Source organism: Pogona vitticeps, chromosome 1 (genome assembly GCF_051106095.1).
Source record: "Pogona vitticeps strain Pit_001003342236 chromosome 1, PviZW2.1, whole genome shotgun sequence".
Taxonomy (NCBI): domain Eukaryota; kingdom Metazoa; phylum Chordata; class Lepidosauria; order Squamata; family Agamidae; genus Pogona; species Pogona vitticeps.
The window spans coordinates 2,198,947-2,216,216 of record NC_135783.1 but is presented as its reverse complement, the minus strand read 5'-3'; the positions used below and the strand labels follow the sequence as shown (position 1 = coordinate 2,216,216).

General features: G+C 48.1%; 1 protein-coding gene across 1 annotated transcript in view; it reads left to right on the top strand.

Annotated features, from left to right (window-relative positions):
* LOC110089492 (L-gulonolactone oxidase) overlaps positions 1-17,270 on the top strand; it is a 52,813-nt gene that overhangs the window by 19,656 nt on the left and 15,887 nt on the right. The window contains exon 6 of the mRNA XM_072986088.2: positions 3,063-3,248. Coding sequence (XP_072842189.2) covers positions 3,063-3,248 — 186 coding nt within the window. The remainder of the gene's footprint in view (positions 1-3,062; positions 3,249-17,270) is intronic.

Here is a 17,270-nt window from a genome sequence, read left to right as displayed (position 1 = left end):
TATGAAAACCAAGAGCTCTGTGGCAACTTTAAAACTAAAAAAAAAAAAAGTATTCTGCTGTGTCTGGAGAACTGGAATCCACACAATCAGCCAAGCTAAAATGAACGTGAGACTCTGAAAAGACCCACAATGCTTTTGTTTGGGTTTTCAGTCTATGCAGAACAATCAGCAAGCTTCCGAGATCAACAGATCCCTGCAGGAAGCAGAAACATGGGGTCCTGTCAGTGGCTTCCCTTTTCTCAAAGCAGGGAGGGGAAGATGCATCTGCTCTTGGAGCAGAGTTGCAAAGAACCGCAGGGAGAAATGGCAGGGCGTCAGCTGCGAAACAAGGCAGAGGGGTTCGGCAAGCCGCCTTCCATGGCTTCCCTTCTGAGTGATTTCCCCGGAGCGTGTCTTCTCCTCTGGACTTCTTTGACCTCAGAAAATTACCTACATGGAGAAAAAGCCCGGCCGTACCAGCAGCACTTTGCTTGAGGCCTCTGGGGCTCTTTGTTTTGCTTTCCCCTCTTCCAGCTAGGAGGAGGGGGGAAAAGAAATCCCACAGCTAGCAGTATCGTGGCTAAAGAGGGACTCAGTCACACTGACAGGTTGTTTCACCCTTGAATCTACACCCCCCCCCCGTTGCCGTCGCCAGAAACTAATTGGCAGACAGGCCGGCAAGGGGGCCGGAAAAGCGAGGGGAAGCGGACAGGGGGGGGAAGGTCTTTGCAGAGGCTGGCTGGTCTCTGAAAAGCAGCTCACGAGAGTCGCCTGCTGGAGAAAGATTTGTGAGGAGCCCCCAGGAGGACATGCCGTTCTTTTAAATGCAGATCTGGAACAACCCAGCGGAGGAGAGGGGCTCCGCTTTGAGGAGGCGGGGGCAGTTCAATCCACTCTGGGCTGTAGTCCGAACCTTAAGGCCTTGCATCCCTTTGGCATTGCCATTGCACAGGTGAGGCTAAAACCTGGAGAGGATTCCTTGCCCTTCGGAGTCGGAGTCCCCGGCCTTAACTGAAGGAAGGCTCAACGTTCTGCCTTCTTAGCATCGTTTAGCCTCTGGGTGGCGGCCACAGGAAGATGGGGGCATTCACTGAACCCCCTAAGAGGGCGTGAATTAGGGTAATATCCCCCAGGTCTGCAGATTGCTGCTGGGAAGGGATCCAGGGGGAGGGGAGTAAACCTCTTTGCGGGCTTCTGGAAGGGCGTCTAGTCTTCATTTCCTCACTTAAGGATCATTGTCGTTTTCCAAAAATATTTGCGGTGACCCAAAGGGGGGCTGGTTCTGAAGGGAGGAAGACCCACCAATTCCAACATTCGGTGCTTGATAAGTTCTGCCAACCAAGTGCCGGTCAGAAGCCCACCACCTCGAACCCAAATACAGAGAGGGAAGTTGTAACCTACTGACTACAACCACCGTCCTCCTCCCTGGGTTCCCAACGAACTGGTAGCCAAAGACACACCGGCTTCTGAGAACGGAGATCACAGAATTCACCAGGAGCCATTGATCGCCTTCCTGTCTGCCCGTGGACAGGTTCAGTGGGTCCCCTTTCAAAGCCATTCCAGCTGGCAGATTCTGGTGCCTCTCGGGGGTCATGAATGGAAACCCCCTTTTGTAGTCATCCAGGTTAGCAACCCTCAATACATCCTGTGGCAGTCAGTTCCATGGGTTAACGATACGCACAATGGGGAAACATTGCTCTCTTTATTTGTCCTCTATAATATCACTATTCAGCTCTAAGGGAGGACCCCAGGGGGTTGTATATTATTAGAAATTCAATGATTTTCCTTCAGTTTCTTTTATCACAGTGGCTTCATTGTGTCTTGTGCCCTGTTTATCAGCTGTGGTTTAAATGCATCTTCAAATTAATAGCCTCAGATCGTCTCTGGTGACTCCTTTTGCCCACTGAGGCAAATAGTTTTCATTTTCAGTTCTTATACAAGGAAAGAAGCACAAAGGCCCTGTGTATTTGAGCTTTCTCCATTCCCTGAATAAATAGATGCGGCTGTATCATGTCTCTCCTAACATTCTCCAAGATTTGAACCTTTCTCCAGTTCTTTATTTCCTCTTTCTTGCACCTTTCCCAGCTTTTTTGCTAGCCCTTTATCTGCGTGATCAGTATCCAGATTCGCTAATCCACAATCTGAAAACATTAAAGACATTTTTTTAATCCTACGAATATATATTTCTAACGATGAAGCTAACACAACTGGCCACTAGAAGGAGCCAGGGGCCAATGTTATGTATAGCCTTTGCAGCTAGAGAAATAGTATATTTCCATGTTGTCATTACCAGAACTGCCCACTAGATGGAGGCAGAGACCATGCTAAATATAGTGTTCGCTATTAAAAATAATGTTTGCTATTATCTGCATTTTTCAGCATTCACAGGGCGGGTTCATACTGATCCCCCGCAGATACAGGGTTCCTACTGTATAGTATCTCAGGTATGGTCGTGGATTATCTAGCTACTATTGCTATCTTTTCTACACTGAGTGTCCCTCTGTCCATCTCTGCATCCCCGCTCCAGCCGTGTGTCTCTGGATGGTCTTCCACGCATCTGGTGAAGTTCGTGCGACAATCAGTGTGCCTGTTTTTAAGTGCCATGGGGCTCTTTGTTGTTTTCCCTACAGGGGAATTGAGCAGAGCAGAATCTGGTCCCCTGTTTGAAGGACAGCGTCTGTCCATATGCCGCTGGATATCTATGTGCTGGGGAAAGTCCATTTGTTAAAAACGATAATTTCCAGAATACTCCAGCAGCATGGCCACTGAGAGGCTCTGAGAGTTACAGCCCAAAAGGAACTTTTCCATGCATTGAAAAAAAAGTAACCCACACAGAGAGAAAACCCAATGGATTCAAGGCATTGGGCTGGGGTGTAAAGATTTAAAGGTTGGGGACAATAACGGTTTGGACTACAACTCCCGCAATCCACCACCCCAGTGGGTTCTGGGAGCTGTAGTCCAAAACAAAGAAGGTTTCATAAGCTGAGCGCCAGCTCAGGAAATGGAAGCAGAGAACGGAAGGGGTTGACGAATGGCCAGCCTAAAACGGGGTCTCCCTTTCCACCCTTTTTTCCCCACGGCAGGTTGTCTCCTTGACCCTCTTGACCGCTTCGGGGGAAATCTTGGAATGCTCCAAGTCTGTGAACCCCGACCTCTACCAAGCCGCCTGCGTCCACCTGGGCTGCTTAGGGATCCTCCTGACCGTCACCTTCCAGTGCGTGCCGGAATTCTACCTGCAAGAGACCACCTTCCCGTCTACTCTCCAAGAGGTAGGCTCAGCTTTAATACCGGCCTCAGGGTTGAGGCTCTTTCCTGAGGCATGCAGGACTCAGGGTTTATGGTCTGTGTTGTTCCTTATCCATCAAGTCGCCTCCGATTAATACTGACCCTATGAATGAGCGATTCTGTGTCCAGCAGCCCTGCTGAGCCCATGGCTTCCTTCGGGGAGTCCACCCGTCTCACATTTGGGTCTCCCTCTTTTCCTGCTGCCTTCCGCGTTCCCCCAGCGTGAGTGTCTGGGAGCTGTCACCTGAAAGAGAATTTTCCTAAGCGGACGTATGGTATAGACTGTACATTATGATAATCTGCTTCATAAGAAATGCAGATCACAAGAACTGCTCTTGGCAAGAACCGAAAGCCCCCCGGACCCAGTCAGCTGGAAGGCAGTGGCAATTAGTTAATGAGTATTCTCCCCACACGCGTGCGGAGTCTCCGTGCGTCTCTCATTTGTTCGGAAATCTTTTAAGCTCAGGACTTTAACTAGGAAGATTAAGTGACTCGGAGGAGAAAGGAAGTCTCGTCTTTGGAAATGGGCTTTCCAGTGTCCGCAGCATGTCATTCCTCTTGCTGTCTCTGTTGCTCTCTGGCGAGGCATCGGAGTCCGTAACTATTTGCCTGCTGCACAAAGGGGTCAGAGTGATGTATATTAGCTCGCACGGCCACACTCGGGCCTCACAGGACCTTTGTACGTGATCTACCAAACGAGCGGTGCTCAAAAGGAATCAACCAACGGCCCAAAACCAGCTAAAAAGTTCAAAGAAAATGCACCTGCCGTCAACTTCTCCCAGTCACCCAAAACCTATGGCTCCAAGTTGAACGGATAGGTTTTCAGACCTCGTCTTCATTTCTCCAACTCTGGTTCCGTACCATGGTGCTGGGGAAAAAGGAATCTGTTTATAACTTGCTTGGCAATCAGTGATAATCCACGAGAAACGGTGTTGTTCTGGGGTTAACACAAGAGAAACAGGGAATCTTGGAGCACCTTAAGTTCGACCTACTTTAATATATATATTAGGGCAAAACCCACTGCGAAATGAGTTTATGGAAGTCAAAGGGGGAAACCAAAAATAAGAAAGCGATACTATTCTTCCTGATACTCGTTGAGTAGCGTAGAAGGCTGCACAGTTCTGAGGCATGCACAGAGTGCCATCCTACAACAAGCAGGTGCCACAAGACATCTGACAGGGCTGGCAACTGGCTTCAGGGGTGATGGCACAAGACGATGGCACGCATTGTGACCTCCATGCCTCGGTCAAGCCGGCTTCAACTTTCTGGCTTCCAACCGCCTGCAGAACCTGATCAAGTGAATTTTCGGCATGTAACTCCCCGATTGCCCCAGCCGGCAGGGGCTCAGCTCTGCGGCCACGTTATGTCCTCCCTCCCATTGTAAATTTGATTTTTTTTTTTTGGTCACTTCCTGGTGGCACCATGGAGGTGAAGAGGGGAGGCCAAACAGCTGCCACCCCACCCCATTGTCCCTTTGCTGGGATGCTAAGCCGGGATCCCTCTGGGACCTGAGAAGGGGTCAAATGGGTGTAATCCTGGAGCTTTGATCCTCGGATCCTAGCGTGGCACATCTGGGGCAATCTGCTTCTCCTTGGGCAGCTTCTGCTGCATTTTGTCCATCCCGTTGTTCAATCGACTTGGCAGGATGCGATTCTGGAAGACAGATGGGGGCCCCAGAAATAGATCCTGGACAGATTCTGCTCTCGTCAGAAACCTACTGGAGCATCAACTACACTGCAGGGCGGCTGCTTCTTCCCTTGAGCCAAAAGGAACGTCTTCTCCTCCGGGGCCAGAGAAGAGGGAACCCTTTTCGCCACCTTCAAACTGGGGCTGAGCTGAGCGGTCCGATAAAACCTCTGAAGAGAAGCAGCCCACGTCCTTCCCCTCAGGAGTGAGGGAGCCAGGAGTTTCGCTTAGTCCTGAGGTCTTGATGAAAGTCACATTTCTGGTCTTCCCAAGAGACACTGCAAAAAAAAACCACAACACACTTGGAGAATTCAAGCCTTAAAGACTGCTTCAGAGACACCAATGGACAGAATATGGATGTGCGTGCTTTAAAAGACCCTAATAATGTGTGTGGTTGAGGGGGGGAGAAACCCCACAAACATGGTTTAGTCAAAGAATGGGAATGCATAAATAAATGTGTTCGTTAGCTAAATAAATGGAGACATTTGGAATAAGTTCTTGCAGAGTGTGGAAATGTTGTGGCTTAAAAAAAAACAACAACATCTGGCTACACAGTGTAAAAATTTCAGGGTCCTGCAGAATAGAATTAGCTTCAAGTCACCCAGAGTAGACCACGCTTTTCTACTTAGTTCTCCTCAACTAGCACTTACTGTCTCAATGATTCACTTGGCGACATTAATGAGAGAAAGAATAAAATGTTCCATCTACTCACAGTTCTGCAGGGATCAAAATAAACAACCTTCTGTAGAAAAATAATGACTGCTTACATGAACAGAGTTTGACTAGTTCCTAGCTGCAAGCTATGTGACTGACTCTGACTGACCGCAGACTTTCTGACTAAGAACAGGGGAAAGAACTCTTCAGTGGAGAGGCGGGGCTCTCTTCGAACATCTGAGGCAGAGAGGGAACAATTGGTTGCTGCTGGAGTGATTGACAGTTACCCCAGTCCACAAAGGTCCCTCCCAACCAAATCTCTTAAAGGCAAGTATTGTTGTTGTTGTTGCGGTTAAATCATTAAGTCATGTCCGACTCTTCATGACCCCTTTATGGACCAGAGCACACCAGGCCCTCCTATCTTCCACTGCCTCCTGGAGTTGGATTAAAGTCATGTTGGTTGCTTCCGTGACCCTGTCCAACCATCTCGTTCTCTGTCGTCCCCATTATTCTCCTCTTGCCTTCACACTTTCCCAACATCAGGGTCTTTTCCAGGGAGTCTCCTCTTCTCATGAGATGGCCAAAGGATTGGGGCCTCAGCTTCAGGATCTGTCCTTCCAGTGAGCACTCAAGGTTGATTTCCTTCAGAATGGATAGGTTTGATCTCCTTGCAGTCCAGGGGACTCTCAAGAGCCTTCTCCAGCGCCACAGTTCAAAACTTACCAGGGTGCAATAATTCCAAGATGTAAATATGCCCCCAAATGGCCAGAATCTGCTTGGCCCCTGTGTAAGCTTTTTCAGGAATTACCAAAGTTACTTTACTCATGAACCGTGAGGTGCTGGGGCATCCTGGCCCTACCCCCCCCCCCCCCGTTGTGCCATAGAGTTCAACCCCAGCATCTCATCCGTTGGCTTGCGAGGTGGCGCGACAAGTGGCACACACCGTCACAAACACCCATAGGTTTCTGGCCAGTAGCTGCAAATTTCAGCATGGGGGGGGGTGGAAGAAGAAAGGTTTGCGATGTGCTAGAAAATGGGGTAGAGCGGGGAGAGAAAAGCTGCTGGTCCTGGGAAAGACAGCAACATTGGAAGCTGGGAGTACGTTTGCATTCCGAGTGGCCAAGAGTGAAATCCAAAGGATATTCCCCCCTTCCCAGCCTTCAAACTACACCCAACCAAAAAGGAAAAATCATGTGGCTTTTTTAAAAAAACCCAAACTTCCAGGGAGATTGACATTCTAGTGCAAAGAATTGCATCCACAAGTCCTGCACTTTTAAACTCCACCATGAGGCTTCTGAATATGGCTGCTCTGACACAGTCAGAAATCCCTTTAAAAAATAAAGAAAACAGAATGTGATGCATTCTCATCGGTTTGGCATCTTCCTTCTGCTCGACAAGCTTTGGCAACTCAGGCGTCATGCTGAAGAGTCGTGCCAGGAAGAAAACGGACCTGAAGGGGACAGCGGGAGAGGCGAACGTCGGCTGAGCAGCCTTGGGGCTTCGACCTTTTTAGCACGGTCCCCTTCCTGTACGTATTTACTCCGAATGAGGTCACGCTGTCTCCGTCGGCCTTATTCCTTTAGTGGATGCGTTTAGGATGGCAGTGTGTTGTTGCTGCCAACTCCAAAAGAGAGAGAGGAGAGGTTGTGGTGTTCCTCCTTCCATCATAAAAGAATCCAAGGGTGGGAGAGGGTTTGGTGGCAGCTCAGGAAGTCTGATTTGTCGTTTAGTCGTGTCCGACTCTTCGTGACCCCTTTATGGACCAGAGCACGCCAGGCCCTCCTGTCTTCCACTGCCTCCCAGAGTCGGGTCAAATTCATGTTGGTCGCTTCGGTGACCCTGTCCAGCCATCTCGTCCTCTCTCATCCTGTTCTTCTCTTGCCTTCACTCTTTCCCAACATCAAGGTCTTTTCCAGGGAGTCTTCTCTCCTCACGAGATGGCCAAAGTATTGGAGCCTCAGCTTCAGGATCTGTCCTTCCAGGGAGCACTCGGGGTTGATTTCCTTCAAAACGGATAGGTTTGTTCTCCTTGCAGTCCAGGGGACTCTCAAGAGCCTCCTCCAGCACCACAACTCAAAAGTACCCATTCTTCGGTGGTCAGCCTTCTTTATGGACCATCTCTCACTTCCAGACATCGCTCCTGGAAAGTAGTGGAGTCTGATACCTGAACTTTATAGAGCCCTACAGAACTTTATAGACCTCGGGGGGGGGGGGGCAATCAGGAGTCTTTGTTTGTCACAGCTAGCATTTATCCCCAAAAGGTTTACATCCTTTTCCCCCATGCACACACCCTGTGCAACTTACTCCCTTCTCCTGAACACCCTTTAACATCTTTGCCCCTTGCCCTTGGCCAACCAGGGAGCCGGGCAACCCCTTCTCACACGCCCCCTGCCAACATCCCAACAGGGTGAGGTTTACCAACACCCCCCCCCCCGAGAGGCCTCTTCCAATCCTATGGTTCTAGGGTTCTGTGAACTCTCAACCCCCAAGGATCGGTGCCGCTGCTCCAACGAGACGCCTCCAGCCAAGTGATGGCAACCCGGTTGGCAGCTCTCATTTTACGGAGCAGGACTGGAACGCGGCGCCTGAAGCTGGAAGCTGGAAAATAAGTCCATGGTGAGCTAGAGTCTCAGGTCGAGCACCCCGAGGTCCCTCCGGCCACGTGGTATGCCAAGCCCTAGTTTCACCCCTTCGTCCCACCTCCCCTTTTCCTCCCCGCCCTTCTCAGCCTGCTTCCCACCAGCTATGTAAGCCCACTTAAATATTACACTGTTTTCCCCAAAAGCTTTTCTCTGCTGCAGCAAGATGGAAGAGGGTAAGGAGGAGCTCTGACTGATGTTTGCTCTTTCTTTTCCTCGCCTTCTCCTTCTTCAGCCGTGTGGAGTTCCCTGCGGCACGAATGCATTATGTGTCTCATTACCCTTGATTCTGTACATGAGCCTCCGGAGTGGGTTGTGCAAACAGATGCTCCTTCCACATCCGGCAGCGCTGGTTCACTCCGCCGGCTGCTCGCCCTCTCGTTGCCTCTCCCCAGACTGATCTTGTCCCAAGTATTTCCCTTCTTCTTCGATTGCTGCATCCGATTTGAGCTCGTTAGCGATCCCGTTCCTGTTGCCTTGAGCGCATCATGATGAGGATAATAAGGATATTTTGTTTGGAAAGCTCTGGGTTGTTTCATCCTCCAGTTGATGTCGGCTTTTTCCTTCCTGTGATGGGGAATTGTAGAGATAAAGCCCCGGTGAGCTGAGGACTGAAGCCAAACAGGTCCAGAGCATTTTTAAAAGCTTGGGTGTGGGGAGGGAAGACGCAACGGTGTCACCTCTGAACTGGTAGACAACTCCAAGCGGCCTGTTGCTTTTGGGGTTCACCCACGGAAATCCCGTTGGCCAAACTTGGCCAGGGGAAATGTAGGGCTTAGAATCATAGAATCAGGCTGTTGGGAGGCTCCTCTAAGACCGTTGAGTCCAACCCCCTGCTCAAGACAGGAATTCAAAGCAAGGAAGATCTGCCAGGTGGATGTCTAAGCTGGTTAAGTTGGTGTTCCTTGAAATTTGAATTTGACTAAAACATCTTTTTAAATTGCCCATGGCCCCGAGTATCACCGTCATTCATACACAATTGACATGGAATTTATAGGGGTCAGTTCCACATATGAATTCACGGTAGATTTCGCATTAAACCTCTGGCTTACTTGAAGGAATTGTCAGCAGGGAAGACAACCCTTCTCTCCAAAATGGAGATCTTCTACGTCACAATTTTTGATGCAACTTTAAACCTACCGGATTCCTTTTTCTCTCCAAAAGTCCTTGTGCGGTGAGATCACGTGACTTTGGAGATGGCACTGAGAAAGACCATTAACCAGTAGTCCAGAGACCTCTTGATTCCTAAGTTACTCTAAGTTCCTCTTCTCCCGGAGGGTCAAAGTTCTCCTCGAATCACCGCCCGAGGTTCAAAGTTTCAGCTTCCATGCCTGGCAGAGAGAGCATCTTTTACATTCTTAGCAGGAGGTTCTAATAAAAACCCATCACACTCCTTGGTGGCAGTCGTCTTGGCCTCGCTTGCCAAATGGCCACTTAATTTGCACACTGCAAACCCAGATGAATCCATCCAGGTTCCTGTATTGGACCCAGAAGACGGAGCGGAAGCCAGGGCCATCCTCTGACTCACCCCCTGCTCAAGAAATCATTGTCCGGAAGGGATGTTCGGTCCCTGCCAGTTCCCACTCCGAGCGATGGCTCTAGCTGTCACCTTCAAAGAGGGGAGCCACCTCCGGTCCCATCGACAGCATCTGCATGATAAACAGATGTAATCCTGGCTCCGTTCATCTTCTTTAGGGCCAGCAGGCCTCTCAAGTGTGTGCCTTTCCCGGGGACACGCCTGACACTGATCTAATTTTCTTGAAAAGCTCATTATCTTCATAACAGAAGTGTTCAAGGCTCACCCTGATCACTTCCAACTCCGGGCGGGACAGGGTGGCTGTTGATCCAGGGGCGCTTGGCAAGGTCTGAGCCGGGAGCCAACCGAGAGAGGAGGACAGCTTAGGAGTGGATCCAATGGACTCCAACGCTCGCTCCAAAAGAACACGGCGCAGAGGACATCCGGCCCTTCCCGCCCCCGCGCGCTGCGTCCGTTCTTTCCAAACCTCCATCCTGTCAAAGTCAACTTCGTCCATGTCCTGATGTTACGGTGAAGCTTATTAGGAGGATGGGGAACAAACATCATCTGGAACACGGCGCAGGGCGACCTTGGTGGCATTCTACGGTTGCAAAGCGGGGGGCGGGGGCGGGCGGCAGGCCATCTGATGCAGCCCGGATTTGCTGGAGGCCAAGGTCTTCTTGTTCCCTGAATGGGGGACCCTCTAGCAACTGCAAACCCCCCCCAACTGGATAGGCTCCCTAAGTTCCATAGCAAAAGAAACTGGGCACGTAGCCTAGGGTCTCTAACCCCCATGAGCACAAAGACCAAAGAGAGACGGTGTGGGGTTATGCTTTTTCTGGGAGGTTCTGGGGTAGGAGAAGGGAAGAAAAGGAGGGGGCGATGGACATTGTCTGCTTTTTCCCAAGAGAAGCAAAGACCTCCGGCCGTCGGATCTGCACAGATAAGGCAGCTGGCAGTCAGGGGAAGAGACTGGAGCACCGGCATGCGCTCATCTGCTAAGGTGACATCCCATAGAATCGTAGAATCATGGAGTTGGAAGAGGCCTCTAAGGCCATTGGGTCTAACCCCTTGCTCAAGGCAGGAAGATCCAGATCAAAGCAGATCTGGTGGCCCAATTCCCTCTTGGCCGCCTCCCATGTTGGGGCATTCACCACTTCCTGAGGTTCTGGGTTCTAGTGTCATGCTGATCTAATGGTTAAGACGTTGTTCTTGATCTTCAGCCCAAAACTGGCTTCCTGTAGCTTGAGCCCGTTATTGCGAGTCAAGATGAGGGCATTTGTATTCACATACGAATACCCACACACACACACAGGTGGACATAACGAGGGTAGGGACGGTCCATTCACTTTCTGCTGTTGTTCCGTGCTCCGCGCTCCCTTCCAATCGCTCCGGAGCTTGCGGTCTGCGAGCCACTCCTGGCAGGAGGTGGGAGGATGAGTCTCGCCGCCAGGTTGAAGAGCGGCTGGCTGATTATGCTCTCCGGAGCCGTTGGACGCCTCCGCGGCCCCTGCAGCTGCGGTGGATTGGTGAGTGGACCGCCTGGCCCCAAGGGGCTGGACCCTCATTATGTCCACCTGCGTGGTGGTATTCGTATTCATATACAAATACAAATACCCCCATCTCTATTTACGAGTCCTGCGCTCAGGGATGAGGGAGAATAAATCATGATCCTCCCCTATAGGACAGTCTTTCAAGGATTTGAAGAGTCCTATTGCATCTCTCCTCCGTCTTCTTTTCTCAAGGCTAAACAGGCCCAGTTCTTCCAGCCTTTCCGGATAAGGCTTGGTTTCCAGCCCTCTGATCCTCCTTGTCACCCTCCTCTGAAGTTGTTCCAATTTGTTAGCATCCTTCTTGAAATGCAGTGTCCAGAAAGTGGGCAGAGGACTCAAGAGAAGGCCTTACCGTTGCTGAATAGAGGGGAACAAACACCTTGCAGAATTTGAAGCCTATTCTTCTGTCAATGCACCCTAAAATAACATTGGCCATTTTTGCAGCCACATCACGCTCTTGGCTCATATTCAGCTTTGTGACCTACAATGATGCCAAGATCCTTCTGGCTCGTAGTGTTTCTGAGCCTTGCAGCCTCCCTCTTGGAACCGTGCATCATTGGTTTCTTTTTCTGAGGTGCAGCCCTTTCCACGTCCCCCGGCTGAGTTTCGTTCTGTTCCTTTCGGCCCCGTGTTCCAGCCTATCCTGCCTGATGTCTGCGCAGCCCAGAAGGTGCTGTGGGGATACCAAGGAAGTGGATCTGCTCAGGCTCAGGAAGAGGCATCTGAGATGGGACCCACGTTGGCTTAAAAAGGGGAAGTGCCGCGTCAATGCGAATCGTCCCCTTCTTCCTGAGTCTCAGCGGCCACTTCCGAGCTTCCAGCTTTCATGTCGGTGGACCCATTGAAGTGGAAGGCAACAAGTGAAGGGGGAAGTGGTTGAAATATTCATCATGAGCAAGCCAAGTGCCATCATCCTTCTCTCTCTCTCTCCCTCCCCCCTTAGAGATGAAAAAAGGCCCAGTTTTATTTGCAACCTTGGACACAACTCGGAACAGAACTAATGACAACAAGAACCCTCGGCTGGCACCCCTTGCTCCAGCACCGGCCGATTTTTTATGATCATTTCTTCCTGTTTTCCGTAGCTCTTTGCTTGCAGAGGGACAAGGCAACATGACAAGGCATTTCGGTAGCACGCTGAATTTCATCAGTTGGATCTTCACGGATAGCACACGGTAGTAACGTTTCGGTAGTACACGGATTTCATCCGTGGTTCGTCTAAGTAACGGTGCGGACTGGAAAGGACGAGCCTTTCTGGCGTACGAAAGCTTTTCGAGCAAGCTGGTCAGGGAGCGTCTGTTCATAAGGAAGGTTTGCCGGTGTGTGTGTGTATGTGTGTGAGTGAGGCTTCTAGAATAATGGAATTACATAGTAAAATGCAATCAGGTATGATCAGACAATATAAGTTATGGATATGAGAGAAATCCACTCGGGTCCAAGTACATTAGAGGGGAAGGGCAGAACTTCTAGATTTATACACTTATCACTTCCGTGACCTCATGGTCATCCTGGACAGGAGACAGGCTGTATTTGTCTTCAGTGTGGAAGGGACGGTCACTCTTGTATTGGCCTTCTCAGCGCACTAGACGCTGTTCCAAGACCTCCATTCAGAGCACGTGACCGTCGTCCCTCGTGACTGAAGGATGCCTAATCTGTAGTTTACCATCAAGTCATCTCTGAGCATTCTTTATCTAGATACTCAGAGATGGTTTACCATTCCCTTGTTCTGGGGGGTCCCCTTCGACCACCTGGCAGCTGCTTCCTCTGGTGGCGATCGAGCAGCATTTTTTTTAACTCTTAAAAGCTCCCCTGCCCATTTCCTGAGAGGCTTCCCCAGGACCAAAAAAAAAGAGCCTTAGGGAGCCTCAGAGTCTGAAAAGAGGAGGGGAGAATAGGATGATAACATCATCAGATTCCACCAGAATAAATTTACGCAGTAGGATTTTGACCACTGTCAGGACTGAAGGGACGTGGTGGCGCTGCGGGCTAAACCGCAGAAGCCTGTGCTGCAGGGTCAGAAGACCAAGCAGTCGTAAGATCGAATCCACGTGACGGAGTGAGCGCCCGTCGCTTGTCCCAGCTCCCGCCAACCTAGCGGTTCAAAAGCATGCAAATGCCAGTAGATCAATAGGGACCACCTCGGTGGGAAGGTAACAGCGTTCCGTGTCTAAGTCGCACTGGCCACGTGACCACGGAAGATTGTCTTCGGACAAAACACTGGCTCTATGGCTTGGAAACGGGGATGAGCACCGGCCTCTAGAGTCGAACACGACTGGACAGAAATTGTCAAGGGGAACCTTTACAGGACTGAATGCGTGTACGCATGTCATCAGCGAAGGATTGTGTGGGCTTTGAGTGATAGGTCACAAAGTGAGGGCACTCTACGGCTCTTAGCAGAGCATCCCTATTTGTTTACCCACCACTTCTTTCACTTTTTAAATTTTAAAATAAAAGTTAAGTCTGTCCGAAGCTCAGGACTTAATTTTAAGTTTAAGTGGGCTTACTCATTTACTTTTCTGAAAACTCTAGCATTTCACAGCCACTCCACCGTAGAGGATAGAAATTTGCATTTCCTGAAGGTGGACTTGCTTCTTCTCTGCAAGTTTTAAATAAAAATGCAGGGGAAAGATATTATATGTACAATATGTTATAATGATATTTTTGGATAATTTTTCTGTACGGTGATAAACTGGAAATTTAGCTAAAGTACATAACAAGTTCTGTCGCTACAGTCTGCTTTCATTTTTGTCCTCAGTACTCATAAGGATGTTGCGCATCATATTATCCATAGTCAATAATGAATTATAAATTCTGGATGGCAATTTGTTTTACTCAGTTCTCTCTTAATTAGTTCTTCATAATGATTTAAACTTTCTCTCAGAAGTCCTTGAAGCTTTTTTCCCCTTTCTACTTAACGACAAACTTGCAGATACTGAACATGGCATGATGATTGCTCTCCCATTTATTGCTGTAATTCATCTAGGCTTAAACCAGTCACTACTGCATCTTTAAAGGTTATGATTTGACAACATATCAATTCTTCTTGTTGCTGTTGCTGTTTAGTTGTTAAGTTGTGTCTGACTCTTCGTGACCCCCATGGACTTCTTGTCTTCCACTGCCTCCCGAAGTTGGGTCAAATTCATGTTGCTTGCTTTGGTGGCACTGTCCAACCCTCTCGTCCTCTGGCGTCCCCTTCTCCTCTTGCCGTCACGCTTTCCCAACATCAGGGTCCTTTCCAGGGAAATTTCCCTTCTCATGAGATGGCCAAAGTATTGGAGCCTCAGCTTCAGGATCTGTCCTTCCAGTGAGCACTCAGGGTTGATTTCCTGCAAGATGGATAGGTTTGTTCTCCTTGCTGTCTCAAGAGCCTCCTCCAGCACCACAATTCAAAAGCATCAATTCTTTGGTGGACAGCCTTCTTTATGGTCCAGCTCTCACTTCCATACATCGCTACTGGAAAAACCATAGCTTTGACTATGCGGACTTTTGTCGGCAAGGTGATGTCTCTGCTTTTTAAGATGCTGTCTAGGTGTGTCATCATTGTCCTCCCAAGAAGCAGGCGTCTTTTAATTTCATGGCTGCTGTCACCATCTGTAGTGATCATGGAGCCCAAGAAAGTAAAATCTGTCACTATGTCCATATCTTCCCCTTCTATTTGCCAGGAGGTGATGGGACCAGTGGCCATGATCTTAGTTTTTTTTTTTATGTTGAGCTTCAAGCCATTTTTTGCACTCTCCTCTTTCACCCTCACTGAGAGGTTCTTTAATTCAATTCTTCTGGGGTGCACTAATTTAAAATTCATCCTTCTTTGAATGAAGGGTTAGAGACAGAGAGGAGTGCTTCAGGAGAGCTCAGTGGTTTGGGTCTCTGGCTGTGAAGCCACAGGTTGGGAGTTCGATTCCCCTACGGGGCCTCCCTGAGAGGGGATGGATTGGATGACCCTTAGGGGCCCCTTCCAGCTCCACTGTTGAAAGATTATGAGCCGGCTGCAGGGCCAGAGGTTGGGAGTTCAATTCCCCCACGGGGCCTCCTTGACAGCTTTGCATTATCTCTAGGTTCCCTTCCAGCTCTGCAGTTCTATGGTTTTTCCTGTGCTTGTACTGTACTATGTTTCTCCCTCTGCTACTCAAATGCTTTGCTCATGACATCAGGATTGCACAAGGGGGTGATGTACAAGGGGGTCTGAGGAGGGCTGGAGGAAGAGAAGGCTTTGGCCTGGTGAAAGAGGAAGAGAGCAGATATACCGGCTGGGTTGGCCTTTTCCTGCATTCCTGCTGGGACAGGAAGTTATTCTGCGCTCAGATACCATCTATCTATCTAATCTATCTATCTAATCTATCTATCTATCTATCTATCTATCTATCTATCTATCTATCTATCTATCTATCTATCTATCTATCTATCTATCTATCTATCTATCTATCTATCTATCTATTCGTCTGTCTGTCTGTCTGTCTGTCTGTCTGTCTGTCTGTTTAATTTATATGCCACCCACTGTACCCAGAGGTCTCTGGGCGGATCTATCTATCTATCTATCTATCTATCTATCTATCTATCTATCTATCTATCTATCTATCTATCTATCTATCTATCTATCTATCTATCTATCTATCTATCTATTCGTCTGTCTGTCTGTCTGTCTGTCTGTCTGTCTGTCTGTTTAATTTATATGCCACCCACTGTACCCAGAGGTCTCTGGGCGGATCTATCTATCTATCTATCTATCTATCTATCTATCTATCTATCTATCTATCTATCTATCTATCTATCTATCTATCTATCTATCTATCTATCTATCTATCTATCTATCTATCTATCTATCTATCTATTCGTCTGTCTGTCTGTCTGTCTGTCTGTCTGTCTGTCTGTCTGTTTAATTTATATGCCACCCACTGTACCCAGAGGTCTCTGGGCGGATCTATCTATCTATCTATCTATCTATCTATCTATCTATCTATCTATCTATCTATCTATCTATCTATCTATCTATCTATCTATCTATCTATCTATCTATCTATCTATCTATCTATCTATCTATCTATCTATCTATCTATCTATCTATCTATCTATCTATTCGTCTGTCTGTCTGTCTGTCTGTCTGTCTGTCTGTCTGTCTGTTTAATTTATATGCCACCCACTGTACCCAGAGGTCTCTGGGCGGATCTATCTATCTATCTATCTATCTATCTATCTATCTATCTATCTATCTATCTATCTATCTATCTATCTATCTATCTATCTATCTATCTATCTATCTATTCGTCTGTCTGTCTGTCTGTCTGTCTGTCTGTCTGTCTGTTTAATTTATATGCCACCCACTGTACCCAGAGGTCTCTGGGCGGATCTATCTATCTATCTATCTATCTATCTATCTATCTATCTATCTATCTATCTATCTATCTATCTATCTATCTATCTATCTATCTATCTATCTATCTATCTATCTATCTATCTATCTATCTATCTATCTATCTATCTATTCGTCTGTCTGTCTGTCTGTCTGTCTGTCTGTCTGTCTGTCTGTTTAATTTATATGCCACCCACTGTACCCAGAGGTCTCTGGGCGGATCTATCTATCTATCTATCTATCTATCTATCTATCTATCTATCTATCTATCTATCTATCTATCTATCTATCTATCTATCTATCTATCTATCTATCTATCTATCTATCTATCTATCTATCTATCTATCTATCTATCTATCTATCTATCTATCTATTCGTCTGTCTGTCTGTCTGTCTGTCTGTCTGTCTGTCTGTCTGTCTGTTTAATTTATATGCCACCCACTGTACCCAGAGGTCTCTGGGCGGATCTATCTATCTATCTATCTATCTATCTATCTATCTATCTATCTATCTATCTATCTATCTATCTATCTATCTATCTATCTATCTATCTATCTATCTATCTATCTATCTATCTATCTATCTATCTATCTATCTATCTATTCGTCTGTCTG